The sequence below is a fragment of the Selaginella moellendorffii genome, unplaced genomic scaffold (assembly GCF_000143415.4).
Source record: "Selaginella moellendorffii unplaced genomic scaffold, v1.0 SELMOscaffold_183, whole genome shotgun sequence".
NCBI lineage: Eukaryota > Viridiplantae > Streptophyta > Lycopodiopsida > Selaginellales > Selaginellaceae > Selaginella > Selaginella moellendorffii.
Window position 1 is genome coordinate 1 of NW_003314443.1, and position 17,436 is coordinate 17,436.

General features: G+C 46.3%; 3 protein-coding genes and 1 long non-coding RNA gene across 5 annotated transcripts; all 4 read right to left on the minus strand.

Annotated features, from left to right (window-relative positions):
* Positions 1 to 43: 43 nt before the first annotated feature.
* LOC112343706 lies at positions 44 to 1,320 on the minus strand. The gene is made up of 3 exons (XM_024667674.1): positions 745 to 1,320; positions 538 to 667; positions 44 to 489 (listed from the first exon to the last, which is right to left on the minus strand). The coding sequence occupies exons 1-3, from the start codon at positions 1,258 to 1,260 to the stop codon at positions 59 to 61; spliced, it is 1,077 nt and encodes a 358-aa protein (XP_024523442.1). The 5' UTR covers positions 1,261 to 1,320; the 3' UTR covers positions 44 to 58.
* LOC9637516 (SUN domain-containing protein 1) lies at positions 1,276 to 3,078 on the minus strand. Its single transcript, XM_002994050.2, has 2 exons — positions 1,876 to 3,078; positions 1,276 to 1,640 (listed from the first exon to the last, which is right to left on the minus strand). Exons 1-2 carry the CDS (start codon positions 3,031 to 3,033, stop codon positions 1,347 to 1,349), a joined length of 1,452 nt encoding a protein of 483 aa, XP_002994096.2. The 5' UTR covers positions 3,034 to 3,078; the 3' UTR covers positions 1,276 to 1,346.
* Positions 3,079 to 3,184: 106 nt separating this feature from the next.
* Positions 3,185 to 3,521, minus strand: LOC112343705. The gene is made up of 2 exons (XR_002991378.1): positions 3,471 to 3,521; positions 3,185 to 3,424 (listed from the first exon to the last, which is right to left on the minus strand). It is a non-coding gene; the product is annotated as an uncharacterized LOC112343705 (long non-coding RNA).
* Positions 3,522 to 3,762: 241 nt separating this feature from the next.
* On the minus strand, positions 3,763 to 6,354 carry LOC9637352 (probable magnesium transporter NIPA8). Of its 2 annotated transcripts, none has more exons than XM_024667672.1 (14): positions 6,123 to 6,354; positions 5,978 to 6,056; positions 5,828 to 5,889; positions 5,690 to 5,775; positions 5,551 to 5,624; positions 5,376 to 5,478; positions 5,194 to 5,313; positions 5,028 to 5,127; positions 4,856 to 4,975; positions 4,721 to 4,811; positions 4,585 to 4,657; positions 4,425 to 4,518; positions 4,140 to 4,359; positions 3,763 to 4,078 (listed from the first exon to the last, which is right to left on the minus strand). In XM_024667672.1, exons 1-13 carry the CDS (start codon positions 6,213 to 6,215, stop codon positions 4,150 to 4,152), a joined length of 1,305 nt encoding a protein of 434 aa, XP_024523440.1. In that variant the 5' UTR covers positions 6,216 to 6,354; the 3' UTR covers positions 3,763 to 4,078; positions 4,140 to 4,149. The 2 variants fall into 2 exon arrangements, with proteins under 2 accessions (XP_024523440.1, XP_024523439.1); XM_024667671.1 differs by having other exon boundaries at positions 5,194 to 5,322.
* Between the last annotated feature and the right edge of the window lie 11,082 nt (positions 6,355 to 17,436).

The window sequence follows — 17,436 nt, forward strand, 5'->3', positions numbered from 1 at the left end:
ACATTGCCTGCACCATAATCGTCAACCAAAACTGGACAAGGAAAAACAGAAAAGAAGATCAAACCTTTTTCCTGTACTCTCTTTTGAGAGCGGTCTCTTCGCAAACTTCAAACCGTTGGAAGCCAAGAACTGCATAGTGATCCCCGGACCCCAGAATTCGTGCAACCTCTTCCTCTGCCACCGTCTGGTCGACATCAGGAGCACCACTCACGGAAGGCGAATTCTCGTCTTCAGCAGCACTGCTAAATCTTTGAGTTTGAGAACTGGACTTGGGAGCTGCCTTGCCTTTACTAAACCGATCGTGTACCTTTTCACTTTGTCTTCTCTGCTCGACAGTGGCGACCAAGTAAACAATCACGTCACTGGACACGAAGGACAGGCCACAGCAGAGGAATAGTCCAAGCCACCCTCCATGAACCTTGCACGAGTAAACCGCGTAGAGCAAGAGGATGATCCAAGCGGCAGGTTGCTGGAAAAGGTAGAGAGTGCCTGGAGCACGACGGTGAGAAGAAATCCACTTCACCAAAAGTCACTGACCTGCAATTAAGACGACTGCGAACGTCGTCCAGAAGCTCCCATACATCCACGAAACAGAAGCTCCATACAAGCTCAGGACGATGAAACCTGGAGTTAATCCAAGGAAAAACGATGTGACTATCGTGACCACCTGGAAGAGAAGAAAAAACTATGTATGAAGCAAACAAAATGGAGAAAGAAGCAAAGGCCAAAGCTTGGAGAACTTACAGTGGCAATGGCGATGGAGAGGAATCCTGCGAGCACCGCGAGGTTGAGAATGGAGCACCAAAAAATGAGGCACAAGGCCGCGGAGCTCAATCGCAAGACCGATTTGATCCCTCGCAGCGAACAGTCAAGCGTAGCGACGAGAAGAATCAGGAAAAACCTGCCAGCGAATATGCCCCATCTCTCCACTCCCGGCCACCACCGCTCGACGACCTTCCCGGCCCTCGATCGAATTGTCGCCATGACTGGCACCAGCTTGTCGACGAATCTCAACAGCGCGGCCTGGAGCGCCAGCAGCGTCGGCTCCTGCTCGGCCCACTGCCGCGCCTGGAGAATGTAGCGATTGATCGACCCCCATTTCCGCGACAAACCCCTCGCTTGCTGCTGCCTCCGCCTTATACTGCCGATGAAATCCCTACCATCCGGCGCTGCCGCGCGCTGTGACGAGCTTGCCGATCGATTGGAAGAAGCTCGGCCGCGGCTGCCACGCCGCGAATCCCAGCTCGCTTCATCTGCCATAGCTCATAGCTTAGGTTTAGGGCTCCTCCACACACATTTGTTCAAACACAATGTATATAAAAGAATTTACAGGAAGAACAAGAGCTCTAAAAATGCTGTGGCGATGGCTCAAAGCCGTGGACGCGAACTCTGTAAAGGCAAGTGTGAGAGGCGCTACCGTGGTTGGATGTAATGTGGATTCGCACGGTGTTGATCAGCTCCCTCGACACTTCTTCCGGGAAGCTAAAAGTCTGGATGTTTGATCCATCCAAACTATAGCTGAATTCTCCCAGCAAGAGCTTCTTCACTGGCCGCGCGATCGTCCCGGCTTGGATGCTTCGCTCCAGCCAGCCAAAGACGCGGAAATCTTTGGGAGCGCTCGTCACGTCGTAAGCCACGCTCTGGAAGAAAGAGGAAGAACCAAACTTTAGTCTCGAGAGCTTGAAGAAAACGCTGGACTAAGTTTCTCTCGATCGAAGTTTTCTATCTCTCTCTCGCTCAAACACTCGAAAAAAGAAAGAGGAAGAACCGAACTCTAGTCTCGACAGATTAACGCTGGACTAAGTTTCTCTCACTCCCGGATCAAGGTCTCTCGCTCAAACACTCGGAAAAAAAGGGAGAGGAGGAGGATCATACCTTTGGGACGTGCTCGATCGTAATGGCGTCGGGATGTATGTGAGTTCTCAGCGCAATCTCCACGAAAACATTGCTTCCTTTGAGTGGAAGGCACTGCCCCGGCTCGCCATAGCTCGGCTCCAAGACTTTGTGAGCCATGGGATGCCTCACCGCGCCTCCGGCCGAGAGCCCAGCTCCAAGAATGCTCAGCCACCCCGCCCGGCCACCCGTGAAAAATCCCTCCGAGTGCTCGATGATCTTCCCTCCTCCACTGCCAAGAGCATAGTCCACCCGACCGATTCCATCCGCCGAGTGCTTCTCCAGCTCCGCTTCCACGATCTGTCTCGCAGCGATTCTCACGTCGTCCAGAGTGAGAGATTTTCCAGACTCTTCCGCTGCTCGCTGCTGGATGATCGACGCGATGAGTTCCATCCCTTCCTTCTTCGTGAGAAGCCCGTCCTGCGTGAGCCTTTGCACGGAAGAATCCATATCCTCCACCTGTGATCTCAAGTTCAAGATGCTCGTCTCTAGAGCCAACGCCTGCTCCTCGATCTTGTCCCCCACATCTCTCCTCAGCCCCTCGATCTCCTTCCCGATCTTCATATCCACGAGCTCGAGCTGGACTTGCATCCACTTGGTCGTCTTCCTCGAGAAATCCTCCAGCTCTTTCATCTGGGCCATCGAGATCCCCGGCGCTACCCCTGGATCCCGGCTCCACTTCCAGGCAGTAGTGGCCATCACTGCCAGCATCACAGCGATGAAGACCGGCTTGGAGAAGAGCGGCCCCGCGAGATGGTGGTGAGTCTCCGCCCCCGGCCGCGAAGAACTATCCTGCTTGTGTGAAGATCTAGCTACCTTGTTACCTGTCTTGGGCACCCGAAGCGATGTCTTGCGCAGCGGCGACGACACCGCCTCGCCCTCCCCATTCCCAACGCTGCAGCACGTCTCGCAGCCGCCATTGGCCGTGTTGCTCGCGGGATTCGCAGCGCCAGCATCGGCGGCAGCGCCGCCATTGTCGATGCCCTGTTCTTCCGGAGCTGCTGCGACCATGGAGTGAGACCTAGAAGTGGGAGGACGCTTCCTCGCCCTAGAAGGAGCGGCGGTAGCGGCGGCGGGAGGAGGAGGAGGAATCGAGCCGGAGGTGGCGGTGGAGGTGGAATTCACGGCGGCAGCCAGCATCTCATCCGCCCGCGCGACGAGAGAAAGAGAGGGAAAAAAATTAGCTCAAGCCCTAGATAACCGATCCCGATCCAACGGTAAAGAACAAAGATTTTAGGGTTTGTTACTTTTGGATCTTCTAAAGGTCGCTTTAAAAAGATAAAATTAGGGCTTAAAGGCTAGTTTGGAAGTTAGAACTTCCTCTTCATTGGTGTTGGCAAAGTCCGATGCAAAGATTAAACAAAGAACCAAAGAATCTTTCGTCACTCTTTGATCACTCCAATTATACTCGACTAGATCCTATTTTCGCAAGAACTCTACTACTACTTCGTCTTCTCGCAGCGATGGATGAAGCATCGTCTCTTGATCTTAACTTGTCCCCGACTACTCCATCCTCGTCGTCCCAATGCAACTGCGATAGCACAACAAGATCATCGAGCTGGTCAGTATAAACTCACCTCCAAAAAATCACTCTTTCGTTCTTCCTCTTGCTCGTCACGATTCCAATCCTTAGCGTTGCACTGCGTTTGCGAATTATTCTTTTACCAGCTGCTGTCAGATGCCACCACCGCCGCCACCTCCAAAGTCTCGTTCTCGGCCTCGACTCCGGCCTCGCAGCCTTTCCTCCGTGGCAGCTTCTTCGTGCAGCAACGAGCCATCGTCTTCCAGGCCTTACGAGTGCCGTTTCTGTCCCATGAAGTTTGCAAAGTCTCAAGCTCTGGGAGGACACATGAATCGGCACCGCCAAGGTGAGAGAAACTTAGAGCGCATCGTCTTCTATACTTTGATCTTGCAGAGAGAGAGCGCGAACAGCTGCTGCACGCACGAAGACTTGTTATGGAACAAGATTGGCCTACCGGTGCTCTCATGTAAGTATAAAGGCGAATTTTGATCCGCCACCAAAACTTTGCTCCTGTGCTGTGTAGGTTGTCGGACCCAAAGGCAGTCATTTCTTCCTTGGTCCAAGCCCACCAGCAGGAAAACTTCTTCAACAATGTACACGACTCAAATGCGTCGCTCGCCATCAGCTCACGGGACTCGACTCGGCCGCAATCGAGTCACGTAGCTGCAGAAGTTGAGCTTAGATTAGGAACAGGGAACAGGCAAGAGAAGTAAACAAGTCATACCTCCCGAAGTCTATACGTCTTGAGGGATGGAAACTCTATCGGACGTCAAAACTTCTTCGTCGATTGCGGGAGGGGGGAACGAAGAAGAAGACGAAAGCCAATCGTTGTACAGAGATGGATTTCTCCAGGAACTTCGCGACGAAGAAACCATCGGCATACTGAATACTGAGGACGCGTGAATTTGATCTTGGCCAAAGCCCATGGTCATCTTGTAAGCGGTCTATGGAAAAACGACACAAAAATATTTCCGAGTGAGTGCCAAGACGATTGAAACTTCATTATTACCTTTGCTCTACCCACCATGGACAAAGCGTCGACTGCAATGCTCTGGATAACACCTCTCGCCCTCGAAAGCCTTCCTTGTTCGGAAACTAGTGGCCTGCAAAAATTTATTCGTGTTAAATTTACACAAATCCAAATGCAACTCGTGGAATGAAGCACTTTCCTGTCGGCATTGGCAATCAAAGAAGCCGACTCAACGTCGTCTGGCTTTGTCACTTTGAATGCTTCGCTATTACCTACGGAACAAACTTGTGTTACTTTCCCTATTCCTTGAAAAGATAGAGCAAAGAGATACGTACTCGATGACCCTTGAGGTGCTAACAGCAAAATGCCCACGAACAAAGCGACTATTCCCACTATGAACATGCAGACCCTGAAACCATCAAAAACCTGGAGCCAAAAACTTTAACCAGATGAACAGCAAAAGACAGTACCCGGTATTCTTGGAAGTAGACGAATCCAGTGAAAATGGAAAACGTTGTCCAGGAAATTTGTAGCATGGGCACAATGAGGATTGCATCAAACATAGAAAGTCCATCGTTCAGCCGCACCATCTGCAGGCGCAACATTCGGAACTTACGTCAAATCAAAGCAAGCCAATCTTACCCAGAACGCAGCCGTGACGAAGAAGAGAGACAGAAGCAAGTAAGTAAACCAGCCATCCAGTTGACTCTCCCCGTTCAATGTCAGTCGAAGTAAGATTGATCTGAAAGAGAAAAGGCAGCACTTTAACCAGTTAGCACGCAATATGTGAAGACAAATGCATGCTTACAAGGACTTTGCAAACAACACCGAGTGAGTCCCCACGGCTCCAGAGACAACAGCGTAGCAGAACGGCATGAGGAAGTGCCAGTTGCGGTTAGTGTTTGAACCCTGTTCATGGACGAGCTGCCTTCCTTTCCTGAAAAGCCTCTAAACAATCCAAAGAGCTAGTAACTTGAGAGAGTATAGTACCTGTATGCAGCGTGGTGAAGAGCTATGATTATCAAAAGCACCGCACAATATACCAGATACATATGATTTTTGTAGTTGCGAAGCAGCTCGTCTGGAGTGAAAACTACAAAACAGAAAAGGAAGGAAAGAAGCCAAAAATTAGATAAAAAGGCAAATCACACCTCAAGCTTTCTACCTGGAGACTGATGGTTGCCAAAGGCAACTAGAAACGCATTGCCTACGACAATGAAAGCTGTGGCAAGTATTATTCTGATCACACAAGACAAAAGCTAGCAACAATGTCATGAAAAGTTCTCAACTAACAGTGCAGCCACCTTGATGTCACAAGTTCGTGCAAAACAAAATACGCAAAGCCGATGTTGGAAATAAATTGCACGGAACCGAGAGCCGCAAGCAATGACTGGAAGAACACGAGTTTAAGTAAAAATAAATTGGATCCATTCAAAGCTTGCCTGTGCCGCGTAGCCAAAGGAGATGAAGTTAAGGCAGTTGCCAAAGAAAAAGACGATGAGACCTGGGAAAAAAACAAGTAGCCACTAAGAAATGTTTTTTCTTCGAGCTCGCTAGCCAAGATCCTAGATCCCAATGCAAGAAAAATTTACCTGCCCTCCATGCTTGGAACTGGACCACTGATTTCCGGTGTGGCAATTTTCCCCCTTCTGCCGCGCACTCCCTTTCTCTCTAGAAATCCGAGCAAGGGTCTAAGAAATTCTATCTCTTCTCTGCCACTGGAGTTTGGAATCTTGCCTGGTTGTGGCCCAGCTTGAGAAGATTTGTGCCGAGATTAATCCCAATGCTGCCGAGGATGTTGATCGCGGCGCCGACAATCCACTCGCCCATCGCGAAATCGATGGCGCTGCCCTAGAATCTCAGCTAGAGAGCATTCTAGATCTGGAGCTCCCAGTAGCGCGAAGAAGGTCGGCAGTCCTCCTCACGCCGTGACTCCTATGCCTACTGGTAAAGAAATCTATTTCTATTTGTTCTAACAACCTTTAGGGTTTTTAGGGTTTGTGGTGATAGACTTTGCAATGCTGCCTGTAGATCGATCCAGAACACGCGAGTAAGGTGTGATTGCGTTGTGCTCTAAGCGGCGGCTCGTGGCAGCGTTTGATCTCGCCTTGTCGTGGATCATTTCGATGACGCAGCGTAACTCTTGTGACTCCCGAGTTTAGCTGCAAGCGTGTAACCACAGTCTACTATCTTCCCATTGATCCGGGATTTTCCAAAGAAACATTCGCAGTCCCACATAAGAACGAACGATCTACGGGCACTTGCCACCAATAAAATTAGTGGGTTTGATGACCCCAGGGCCTCTCAAATTTCTTGGTTTTTACGTTTACGATCAATACAAAAAATCATCCGCCACCAACCTCTGAAGTTAAGAAAATTTATGACAGAAGAGAAGTAACTGTGTTGTGATCAAACGCTGCCACGAGTCGTTGCTTAGAGCAACGCTACAATGCCAAGCTGATCTTATCTTTCTTTCCTTTCGTGTTGAGTTTACTCGCATTTTTGGAAGTATGATATCGTTCTCAGTGATCTCGTCTATTGTTGCTGCTGTGGCATTACTCCTCGCAATGCAAATTAAGGTAAGAGTTTGCTTGTACGTTCGTACATTCATTTGTACCACAGGCTTGTGGAGACTTTTCAAAAGTTTGCACAGATATTCAACTTACAGAGGACAAGACCTTCATCACCGCAATCTGCCCTCCTCGCACACGCACTGCATATCTTCCCATTTACAGGTTCGTTGGAAACACTAATGGAAAGCTTTGCTATCCCGGTTCAGACTTTCTACTGACGTGCGACGAGGTGTCTATGGAAAGAATGGACGACGGAGATTACTATCTATTAGCAATGTGCAGAACAAACGATCCCCATTTATTCATTGGAACAGAGATCAATCTCGACAAGTTTGTGTTTAACATGGGGGGTTACTTGCGCTTATGTCACAGAAAGGACGAGCTACTGCGTTGATTCCCACCTATGAGTCTGAAACAAGAGTTGAAGTAGTGTGTTTAGGAAACAGCTTTTGTTCCCCAGAAACTGAGCAAGGAAGTTATCTCTGCCACTGTAATCTAGCTTAATCCCATCCCTGTTTTTTCAGGATACTGAATGCTCAAGCTTCTTCAGGTAATAATTTTGGCATGACCAAAAAAATGTCATATGACAGTTTGAGCATTCAAAGATTTAAAAATAATTTGCTGCATGTTGCATGCAACAATGCTTGGTTTTCTTAATAGTAGTGTCATTGAATAATCCACTTGATCAATAATTATAAACATGTTTATAATTTATAAATAAAAATAAACATATTTATAAATTATAAATACTAGATTAATATAAATAAGTAATAATCTTTAGTATCTTAGAATATCCAGGGATATTCTAAGTATATCCACTACCATATAGGTTTTGCTTAAATAAACCAATAAATGACATTTGATATGGAAGATTTTTCAAACAATGTCACAAAAAAATTTATTCTAAATATACCTTTGTTAGTTTTAGCCTAAAACCTCCTCGACTAAAATTGAAAAGAACTTTGGAAGGAAAGCTGATGGAGACTCTTTTGGATCTGATAAGAGGAAGATCAAGTATTACAAGTCAAAAAATTAATAGAAAGTGAAGAGGATTGAAGAGATATTTCTGGAGATGAATATGTGATTATGTATAAAAGCATTATATATTTACACTTGTGTAGATATATATTTTTAGTTTGAATTTCACATAATATTATAATGCACACAATCATGTTTTGATTGCTTAATAGCAATTGAAACATGACAGTGTACATTATAATTTTAGCATGGGTGAATCCAACCTATGTTAACTAGGATTACTTTCTAAGATTGCCATAATGTCATGTTACAATTGGGTGGCAAAAACATTCAAAGATTAACACACTGCCTAGCAGCAAGCTGGCTCATCCAGCACACCATACAATGCTGAAATCTTTATCAATTCACTGATAATCTCCTATAGCTCCTAAAAATAACTACAATATTCTACTAACTTAGAATTTTGTTCTTGGTGAACATGCCACAATACATATGGCATTTGAAATTATTGCTTGTTTTGAGGTAGAGGTCAATAAAACTTTAGATTGACAACCTAAATGCATGTAGCCACTGCAAATCATAAGCACATGCTCAATGCACTGGGAGCCATAATCAAGCACTCCAATGTTGCAATGACATTGCCAAATTGGCACAATTGGCAATGGACAATGGCTAAAGCATGGAGGCTTAGAGCCAATACTCTTCTCACATGATACTTGGTTTAGCTATGTTTCTAATTAGGTTGATAGACCAATCATTTTGTCATGCATTTCTACCATTCTTGACAAACTTGAAAGATGAAGAAAAAGATGTTGATATGGCAATATACTAATCTGGATTAAAAATTCCTATATATACCTTGAAAAAAAGTGGCATCCAAAAGAACATATCACACCTGTGTGTTTAAAAAATTCAAGCACATATGTGTTTTAAATTCACATCTTTTAAAGTATACTAATTTTTTTTGCCATGTTGTATCTCCCCTCAAAACCTGCAATCATGCATGGCTTGCCATAGATATTCACCCTGGTGATTTTTAGAAGGGAATCAAAATATCAATATTTTCTATAATAATATCATTTGACATTTATATTTTAGTAGATAAATGTCAAAACAAATTCCTCATTTTAGTAAAATTTATTCTTTGGTTTTGTCCTTCAAAAATGTCTAAAGCTATTAAGTACACTAGGACTTTTTACCATCTTCAACTTTTGCATTTCAGAACTTAATTTGAACATTTCACAAATATCTCTTTAAATATTTACCCAAACCCAACCCAAGAACATAATCTCATTCATGACTCTCAAAACTCCTCAATATCTTTTGTTAATTTTAATGGTCTATAATATTTATGAATGCTGGGCTAGTAACAAGTTTTATGTTTAAGAAAGCTTTGCTAAAATTATTGATAATCAATAAATAGACCAAGACCCTTTAATCTTGTTTCTATTTTCTTTATAAAGAAGAGTGTTCTTTGTGAGGAATTTCTTTATAGCTTATGAACTATTATAAACACATAGTGTTCTTAAACTTGTAATAGCAATTTAAGTGTATTGAAAGAAGTTTTGGAGAGTTTAGAAAGAATTTTAAATTCAACCCAACTTTGTAAGATTGTAGAGAAGGAATCTTCAAATTATTTATGACCAACTATGGGAACACAATGATCCTGAGTGTGAAAGAAGATTTAGGAGAGGTCTCAAAAGAGTTGGAGTGGTCAATAAAGAATTTTGGTGCAAGAAACAGCTCATCACTTTCACCATTTGAACAAGAAAGACGCTAGACAACAAGCTAGAAATAGTGAATAAGAATGAACTTCTAAACGCAGTTTATATTAGTGGTAACTACAACAAATAAAAGGTTAAGACCGATACATCACAGCCGTTGGATTAAAGGATATCTTAGAATATACCATCCAAACCGTTAGATTTTAGTGCGGCTACGGTTTCGCGAGGTGGGAGAGACTCGGGTATTCGTCTTCCTCTGTGCAGCGGAAAGCTGCCATCTCTCGATGTTTGGGTGGCTTGAATCCCTCGGAGCTCTCCATCCGGTTGCACCCAGACAAAGGCAACCTTTTCCATCCCTCCCTCTCAACTACACAACGGGCCTGTCATGCCGGACTTGGGACGAGCTGGTCCAGGAGCTCAGCTGCATCTATTCTGACGCAATTGCTTCGCTCCCTGACGCATCCCTTCCGGACGCCAAGACGCGGCAAAATGCAGCGATCATCCAAGGCATCCAGCCGCCCAAGGACGAAAGGGAGCCGGCTTGGATGTCGAAAGCCGAAAACCGAAAGATTCCAAGGATTCAAATGAAGAAACCTCGATACCCAAAGAGCCTCACCATGGATTTTAGACGATTCCTGGTGCCGGATAGCCACACACAAAAAAAATTCAAAAAATGGATGGATTTAACAGCAAATGAAATCAATCAAGATGTGGACGTTAGATCTTGCTTCACCTGATATATAGAAGCGACTATGTTCAGGAAGTGAAATCTCCCATTACCAAGACAAAATATGTAGATCCTATTTTAAAAGCTTCAAAGTGATTACTGTATTGATGCTATTCGTGATGGATAAAGTAGTATCCTAAGAATTACAACGAATTAGGACCATCCAAGGCGTCGTTGCCCTCACGAAGAACAGCTTCGGTCGAATCCAGTACCGTGGATCCTCGCATTTGCGAGAATGGGCATTTTGATCCTGCGCAAGACCATTGTCTGCTGGATAACTCTCACGCAAGTTTCAACTTGAGCACCGCCAGGAGCATGTTTGAGAGCATGAAGATGCGCACCTTGGTTTCCTGGACCACCAACGCTCAAAACGCTTGAAGGACAAAATCAGGAGTCAGAACCATACTCAGGTGCTTCAATCCCTTTCGAAAGCTTCCACAGTCAGACCGTTTGCTTCTAACCTCCAAACCATTCAAACGCCATTTCAGCAGCATTCACTCTCTGCATTATCTCTTTGGCTTCTTCTGATCCACTCTCGTAGTCTGTCACGCGTTTCCTCCAAGAAGACACAAGAGCATCGTACTCGTGCTTTTCCCACGTCCGCCCCAAGTCCACTCACTGATCGATGAGATGGTATCTACTTTGCTGTCCAGCACAATCTCCTGAGGGAAGTCTTCTCTATTCACCACCCTGAGCTTGTTACCCTCAAAACAGTCGCTCTGGGCTCGTAGATCATGACCGGAAGTACCAGACGAATGCAGATTTACCAACCCCCGAATTTCCATTCAAATGGCAGCACAACATCCACATGAACGGCACCAGGATCTTCCTGATCTCTTTGTACAACCCATCGAATATCTCCTTCACGTACAGCTTCAGAATATTGCTGTGGAATGTGGTCAGACGAGCACCTTGAGCAAGAAATTTCATCCGTTCCAGATGGAACATTGATCTACCATGCCTGGAGATCTCCTAACATAGACTGCATGTTCCCACAGGAGGCAAAGCATATTATTGTACGTTTTAATTGAAAAGCATTTAGCTCAAGCGTTACAATGAGCTATCCAATAAGAGCACAACTCCCAACAATGGCCTAATCTTCATTATTGAGCTTAGTCCTGGGTTCATTTTAAAAGATTGTAACCGAGCTTAGGTGGGTTCCTTGTAAAAGATTGTAATTAGAAGCTCTATTAGCTAAAAGAGTGATGGAATCACAAGGAATCCAATCACGGTGGCGTTCTTCAGGCCACTTTAGCACACGACAATGACATCCTCAATGTTAACAATCCACCTTGCGTGTACTAGTGCTCCACAATCAGGCAAGTCTCTGCATAGGTTCATCATTTGGCGAGGAGCCCCACGTAGCTACATGTTATAACTTATGCTCTAGCATTCTTGAGGCCAGTTTCGTCCTACTAGATGGTACATCCTGACAAAGAACTTTTCTGATTTCGGAAGTGAATGTGATCTAGTCAGGAGCCATTCCTTCCAAGACCATCTCCTGGTAGAGGATCAAATTAAAGCGTGGAAGAAATTCCCAGTGAGAGCGTAGGCCTAGCAGTCCATGCGACAATGTTGTGGCACTCGGGCATTTGATCGAACATTGCCCGTGCCATGTGTGTGTCGTTTTGAGTGTAGAACTCATGCTTTTCCACGGTATGTATGGTTCTTCTCGTGCTCATTTTGCTTATACTATTGTCCAGATTGCTTCATTCCTCATAGATGTATTTTCCAAGATAAATGGAGGCCTGTAGTTCATCAACATCCAAGGCGTGGAGTGACCACATGCAACTTGTGATGAGACGAGTTTGTGACCTTTGTGTTATGCCTTCTGCTCTTTGGAAACTTTTGAGACAGCTTGCTCTCAGCTGATTGAGTTTAAGCTCGGTCAAGGCTCTCACAAGATTGGACAAGACAAATGCCAAAACCATGTGTTTGAGGACAAGCTTAACTAGCTAGTTGCACCAAGATCACCACCAATTCCATGAGGTGTGACTTGTTTATGTTGAATCTAGGATTTTCCTCGAGAGCTTCCCTGGTTTATTGGATGTCTAGTGCAACCCTGGAGTTTTTTTTGCAGGTGAGTAAGCTTTCACGGTTTCAGAGCAATATATTATTGCCAAGAAAAGGCATCAAAAGTTGGAGCTCTGAGTCTCACGCCCCGAGGATTTGAAAGGATCGAAACCTATGGACCTCCAGCTTTGACAACCAAGTGAAGAATAGATGGGACCAGGGTGCCTGGATCAAATCAAACTCGAGCTCAGACAAGCCATCTTCCAGAACAATATCTTAAACGGATGTTGCTGGTTTTTGTTGCAGCATACTTATACTTTGTTTCTCAAAAATAGCTTCTGCATCAGCTACTTGCTCAGATTGAGATGCAGAGTCCATCCAAGCCGTTTTGCTTGCCATGGCCTCGCCAGAGCATGGAGCAAGTGAGAGTTTCATTCCATCGAGAAGAGAATGGTTTCTTTCTTGAGCTTGACTGCAGCAAATTTTTCTAGACATGCAAAACAACAAAAATCTTATAAAACCCACCTTGCATATGTCTCATGAATAAGTTCCGACTTTTCAGGAGTATCGGTGGGCTTCAAGCTCCTCTTTGTTTATAAATTGTTTATAAATGTAAATGCTCTTGTGCAGGAAGCTTATGAATACTTCTTATGAAAAACACCTCAACTCTTGTATCCATTTTCTTAAAAATGAGCGAGAGCTTGCGCCGTTATGGTGAAGGTATGATATACGTTAAGAAGCAATTAGTGTTTAGTGCCATCTCTCGATGTTTGGGTGGCTTGAATCCCTCAGAGCTCTCCATCCGGTTGCGCCCAGACAAAGGCAACGTTTTCCATCCCCTCTCTCTCAATTACACAACGAGCCTGTCGTGCCGGACTTGGGACGAGCTGGTCCAGGAGCTCAGCTGCATCTATTCTGACGCAATTGCTTCGCTCCCTGACACATCCCTTCCGGAGGCCAAGACGCGGCAAAATGCGGCGATCATCCAAGGCATCCAGCCGCCCAAGGACGAAAGGGAGCCGACTTGGATGTCGAAGCTGTCCGAGATTTGCAGAGGTAGGATCAACGTGGACTTGCTTTTGTGCCACAAATTCATGCTCGCCTTTAGCTACCATCTGGACATGAACGATTCAAACGTCGTCTCCATCGACAAGGAGCAAGATTGCCAGGACCTGATCACGCAAGAAGAAGAAGAGCTCTACATTGATCGTCACCTCCCTCGAGCTCAAGCTGACGAGATTGTGTGCAAGATCTCTCAAGTTTTGCCACAGTCGTACCGGTGGCTGGGTCTGGAGGAGATGGACAGCAAAGAGGAGGTTTTCCGCGTGATCAACTGGGACGTGGAGGTGAGGAGCTCCAATCTCAGCCAGGCAAACAAGATCTTGGATTGACGTGGTCGGTTGGCACTCACTCAGTACACTGTATGCCCAGTCCGGGCATCTTGAGATTTCCAGGAACAAGGAGTTCCGTGATCGTCTCCTGGAACGCGATGATCACCGCGTATGTGGCGGCATCCCGCATCCGAGAGTGAGAGTCTATGTTTGATTGCGACTCAGAGCGCCATGGAACTCGATTATAATGGCACTCGTGCACCAGGGGCAAATGAAATCGACCTTGCGCAAAAACGCCGGCCAAGGATCTCATGTCCTGGACGAATCTACTGCCCAGAATGACAGGACGTTCCGTGGGTTCCCCTTCCAGCAGTGAATACCAGAGGGGGGATTTGGCCACCGCCAGAGAGATCTTAGACGTGGTGCATGGACGGTGATGACGACAGCCACCAAGGCGTCGTTGCCCTCACGAAGAACAGCTTCGGTCAAATCCCGGAGAAGAATCCAGTACTGTGGATCCTCGCATTTGCGAGAATGGGTGTTTTGACAAGGCCGTTCACGAGATCCTGTGCAAGACCATTGTCTGCTGGATAGCTCTCACGCAAGTTTCAACTTGAGCGCCGCCAGGAGCATGTTTGAGAGCATGAAGATGCGCACCTTGGTTTCCTGGACGACCAACACTCAAAACGGGCACTACGATCGAGCAGTGGAAGTCTTCCAGCTTATGAATCTTGAGGGTGTCAAGCCGGACGAGTTGATGTTCCAGAGCGTTTTAACTTCGTGCAGCCATGCCAAGCTGGGAACACTTGGTCTTGATCAGCCAGTACTTTGGGATGGTGGCGAGGAGAGGGCACTCTATATTTCTGCATGATCGACGTCCTGGGTCGATCCAGGAGAACTTTGAGTCCGGAGGAGCTCGTCAAACTCGATGCCATTCCTTCCAGATGTCGTGATCTGGATGGGAGCTTGCCTCCTCCATGGCTGATTGTGCTGAGAGATGAGAGCGCTGGAGCCCTGCTACACTAGTGGTCTCTCAAACATGTACTCTGTCGATTACACATGGGGAGGTGGGACAAGGTCTCGATGATCTGGAACCTGATGAGGTCGAGGCGAGTGAGAAAAGTTCCAGGGATCAGTAACATCGTTCGAGTTGGTAGCGAAGTTCACAGCTTCGTGGTCACAGCGAAGACATCGTCAAGGAGCACAGGGGAGAGAGCAAAAGGAGGAGCTGCTGCACTACCACCAGTGTTGTGGCTTTTGGATTGATCAGCAGGGCACAAGGGATATATGTTGCAGTGAAAGCATTGCTTTCCCACAGTTCATCTTTCGCCATTTTTGCTCTAAATACTCTTGTGGAGGACAGCCACCTTTTGGCCCCGAGTACTTTCCATGCATTGCCCCCTCTTCTTCACACAGGGTGAGGATTTGAAAGAACAGATAAGTACCTCCAGCCTTGGACTCTTAAAGCGTGCCTGGATCAATTTAATCTTCAATGCTCAAACAAGCCATCTTCGGACATTCAGTCGTTGGATGCAGCAAACCTTGTTTCTCAAAAGAAGAAAAGGTAGGTTATCCCAGGGATTCAGTGGTGAAATCTTCATTCCATAATGTTTTCTTTCTTGAGCTTGACAACCGCAGAAAGGAATGATATACATTGAGAAGCAATTAGTGTCCGATTTGGACGGGAACCTGATGGCCGGACATCTGGTTAGAATAAACAAATATATTGGCAAAGTCACAGGTTCGAATCCACAGCCAGAGACCCAATCAAAAAATTTTGCAACGCTTCTCCCTCCTTTGCATCTTGCAAGCTACTGTGATCAGAGCGAGCTCTTCTGCCTGCAGTCATCTCGGGATGAGAACTACTTGTCGTCCATAGCCCAAGACTACAGCATGTCCACGATCATGGAACACTTAAGATGCTTGGTGGATCTCCTGGGGATGAGAACTACTTGTCGTCCATAGCCCAAGACTACAGCATGTCCACGATCATGGAACACTTAAGATGCTTGGTGGATCTCCTGGGGAGATCTGGGAAGCTAGACGAGGCCAGTGTCGAGCCAAATTTCAGCGCTGGAGAATGAAAGAGTGGAGAAAAGTCCGATGCTAGTGCAGCTCCAACCATTCTTCTCAATCCCTGTCGATTACACTCGAAGGAATGTCCCCGAATGAGGCTCGAATGTGCTCTTGGCACAAGTGATCCAGGCCAGGCCAGTCCAGGCCACAGAGTCGACTAGCGCGTGGATCTCCCCCGGATCGGCATTGATAGCTGCCAAGAGAAATAACTGGATGCTTGAAAAAGAGTAACAAGGGCAAATGCCGCGATCGCGATCTTTCATCTTCTGGAAGATTTCCGGCGCCCGCACTTTCCATACATTTCTATGACCAGATTAGCAAGGAACCTCGAGGCCGCTGGAGACGATTTTCCTCGTGGATGCGCCTTCCCCCTCCCAGATCTGTGCTCACCGCATTCTCACCCAGGCGCCCACCGCTGGAGATCGCTCCTCCTTCCTGCAAATCTTCGCTGGATGGCACCTCCTCGTCAAGGCTCAAGAACGATGCCATGGAAAACCACCGCCATTGCCATTATACGCTACTGCTGCACATTTTCGATCCAGGGGGCTCTTTACCCGGGCGGTCTGCTGCTGCCGGGCGTGCTCTACGAGTCGAGCAGCATGGTCTTTCTTCTCAGTCTCAGACATCTTCAAACTAGGCTCACAAGCACAAGCACTGCTTTTCCGCGGTATGTATGGTTCTTCTCGTGCTCATTTTGCTTATACTCTTGTCCAGTCCAGATTGCTTCATTCCTCATCTTCGCCACCCTTTGGCTTCGAGCATTTTCCAAGATAAAATGGAGGCCTGTAGTTCATCAACATCCAAGGCGTGGAGTGACCACAGCGCAACTTGTGATGAGATGAGTTGGTGACCTGGTATACTTTTTTGTGTTATGCCATCTGCTCTTGAGAAAGCTTGCTCTGAGCTGATTGAGTTTGAGCTTGGTCAAGGCTCTCACAGGTTTATTGGATCTCTGGTGCAACCCTGGAGTTTTGTTTGCGGGTGAGTAAGCTTTCACGGTTTGAGAGCAATATATTATATTATTGCCAAGAAAAGGCATCAAAACTTGGAGCTCCAGAGTCTCACGCCCCGAGGATTTGAAAGGATCCAAACCTATGGACCTCCAGCTTGGACAACCAAGTGAAGAATAGATTCCCGGGACCATGGTGCCTGGATCAAATCAAACTCGAGCTCAGACAAGCCATCTTCCAGAATAATATCTTAAACGGATGTCGCTGGTTCTTGTTGCAGCATACTTATACTTTGTTTCTCAAAAATAGCTTCTGCATCAGCTGCTTGCTCAGATTGAGATGTAGAGTCCATCCAAGCCGTTTTGTTTGCCATGGCCTCGCCAGAGCATGGAGAAAGTGAGAGTTTCATTCCATTGAGAAGAGAATGGTTTCTTTCTTGAGCTTGACAGTAGCAACGCGCTGCGCGCCATGCGCCCACAAAACGAAAATCTCTTGCGCCGCTGTTTACATTATGGTATCCGTTAAGAAGCAATTAGTGTACACTTTGGAGGCTAGAATAAAAAAATATATTGGCAAGGTCACGGGTTCGATTCCACAGCCAGAGACCCAATCAAATTTTTTTGTATGAACGAGGGATTTCTCTTCTCCGCAAAGTCGCTCTCGGCAGCGTTGCTGGAGC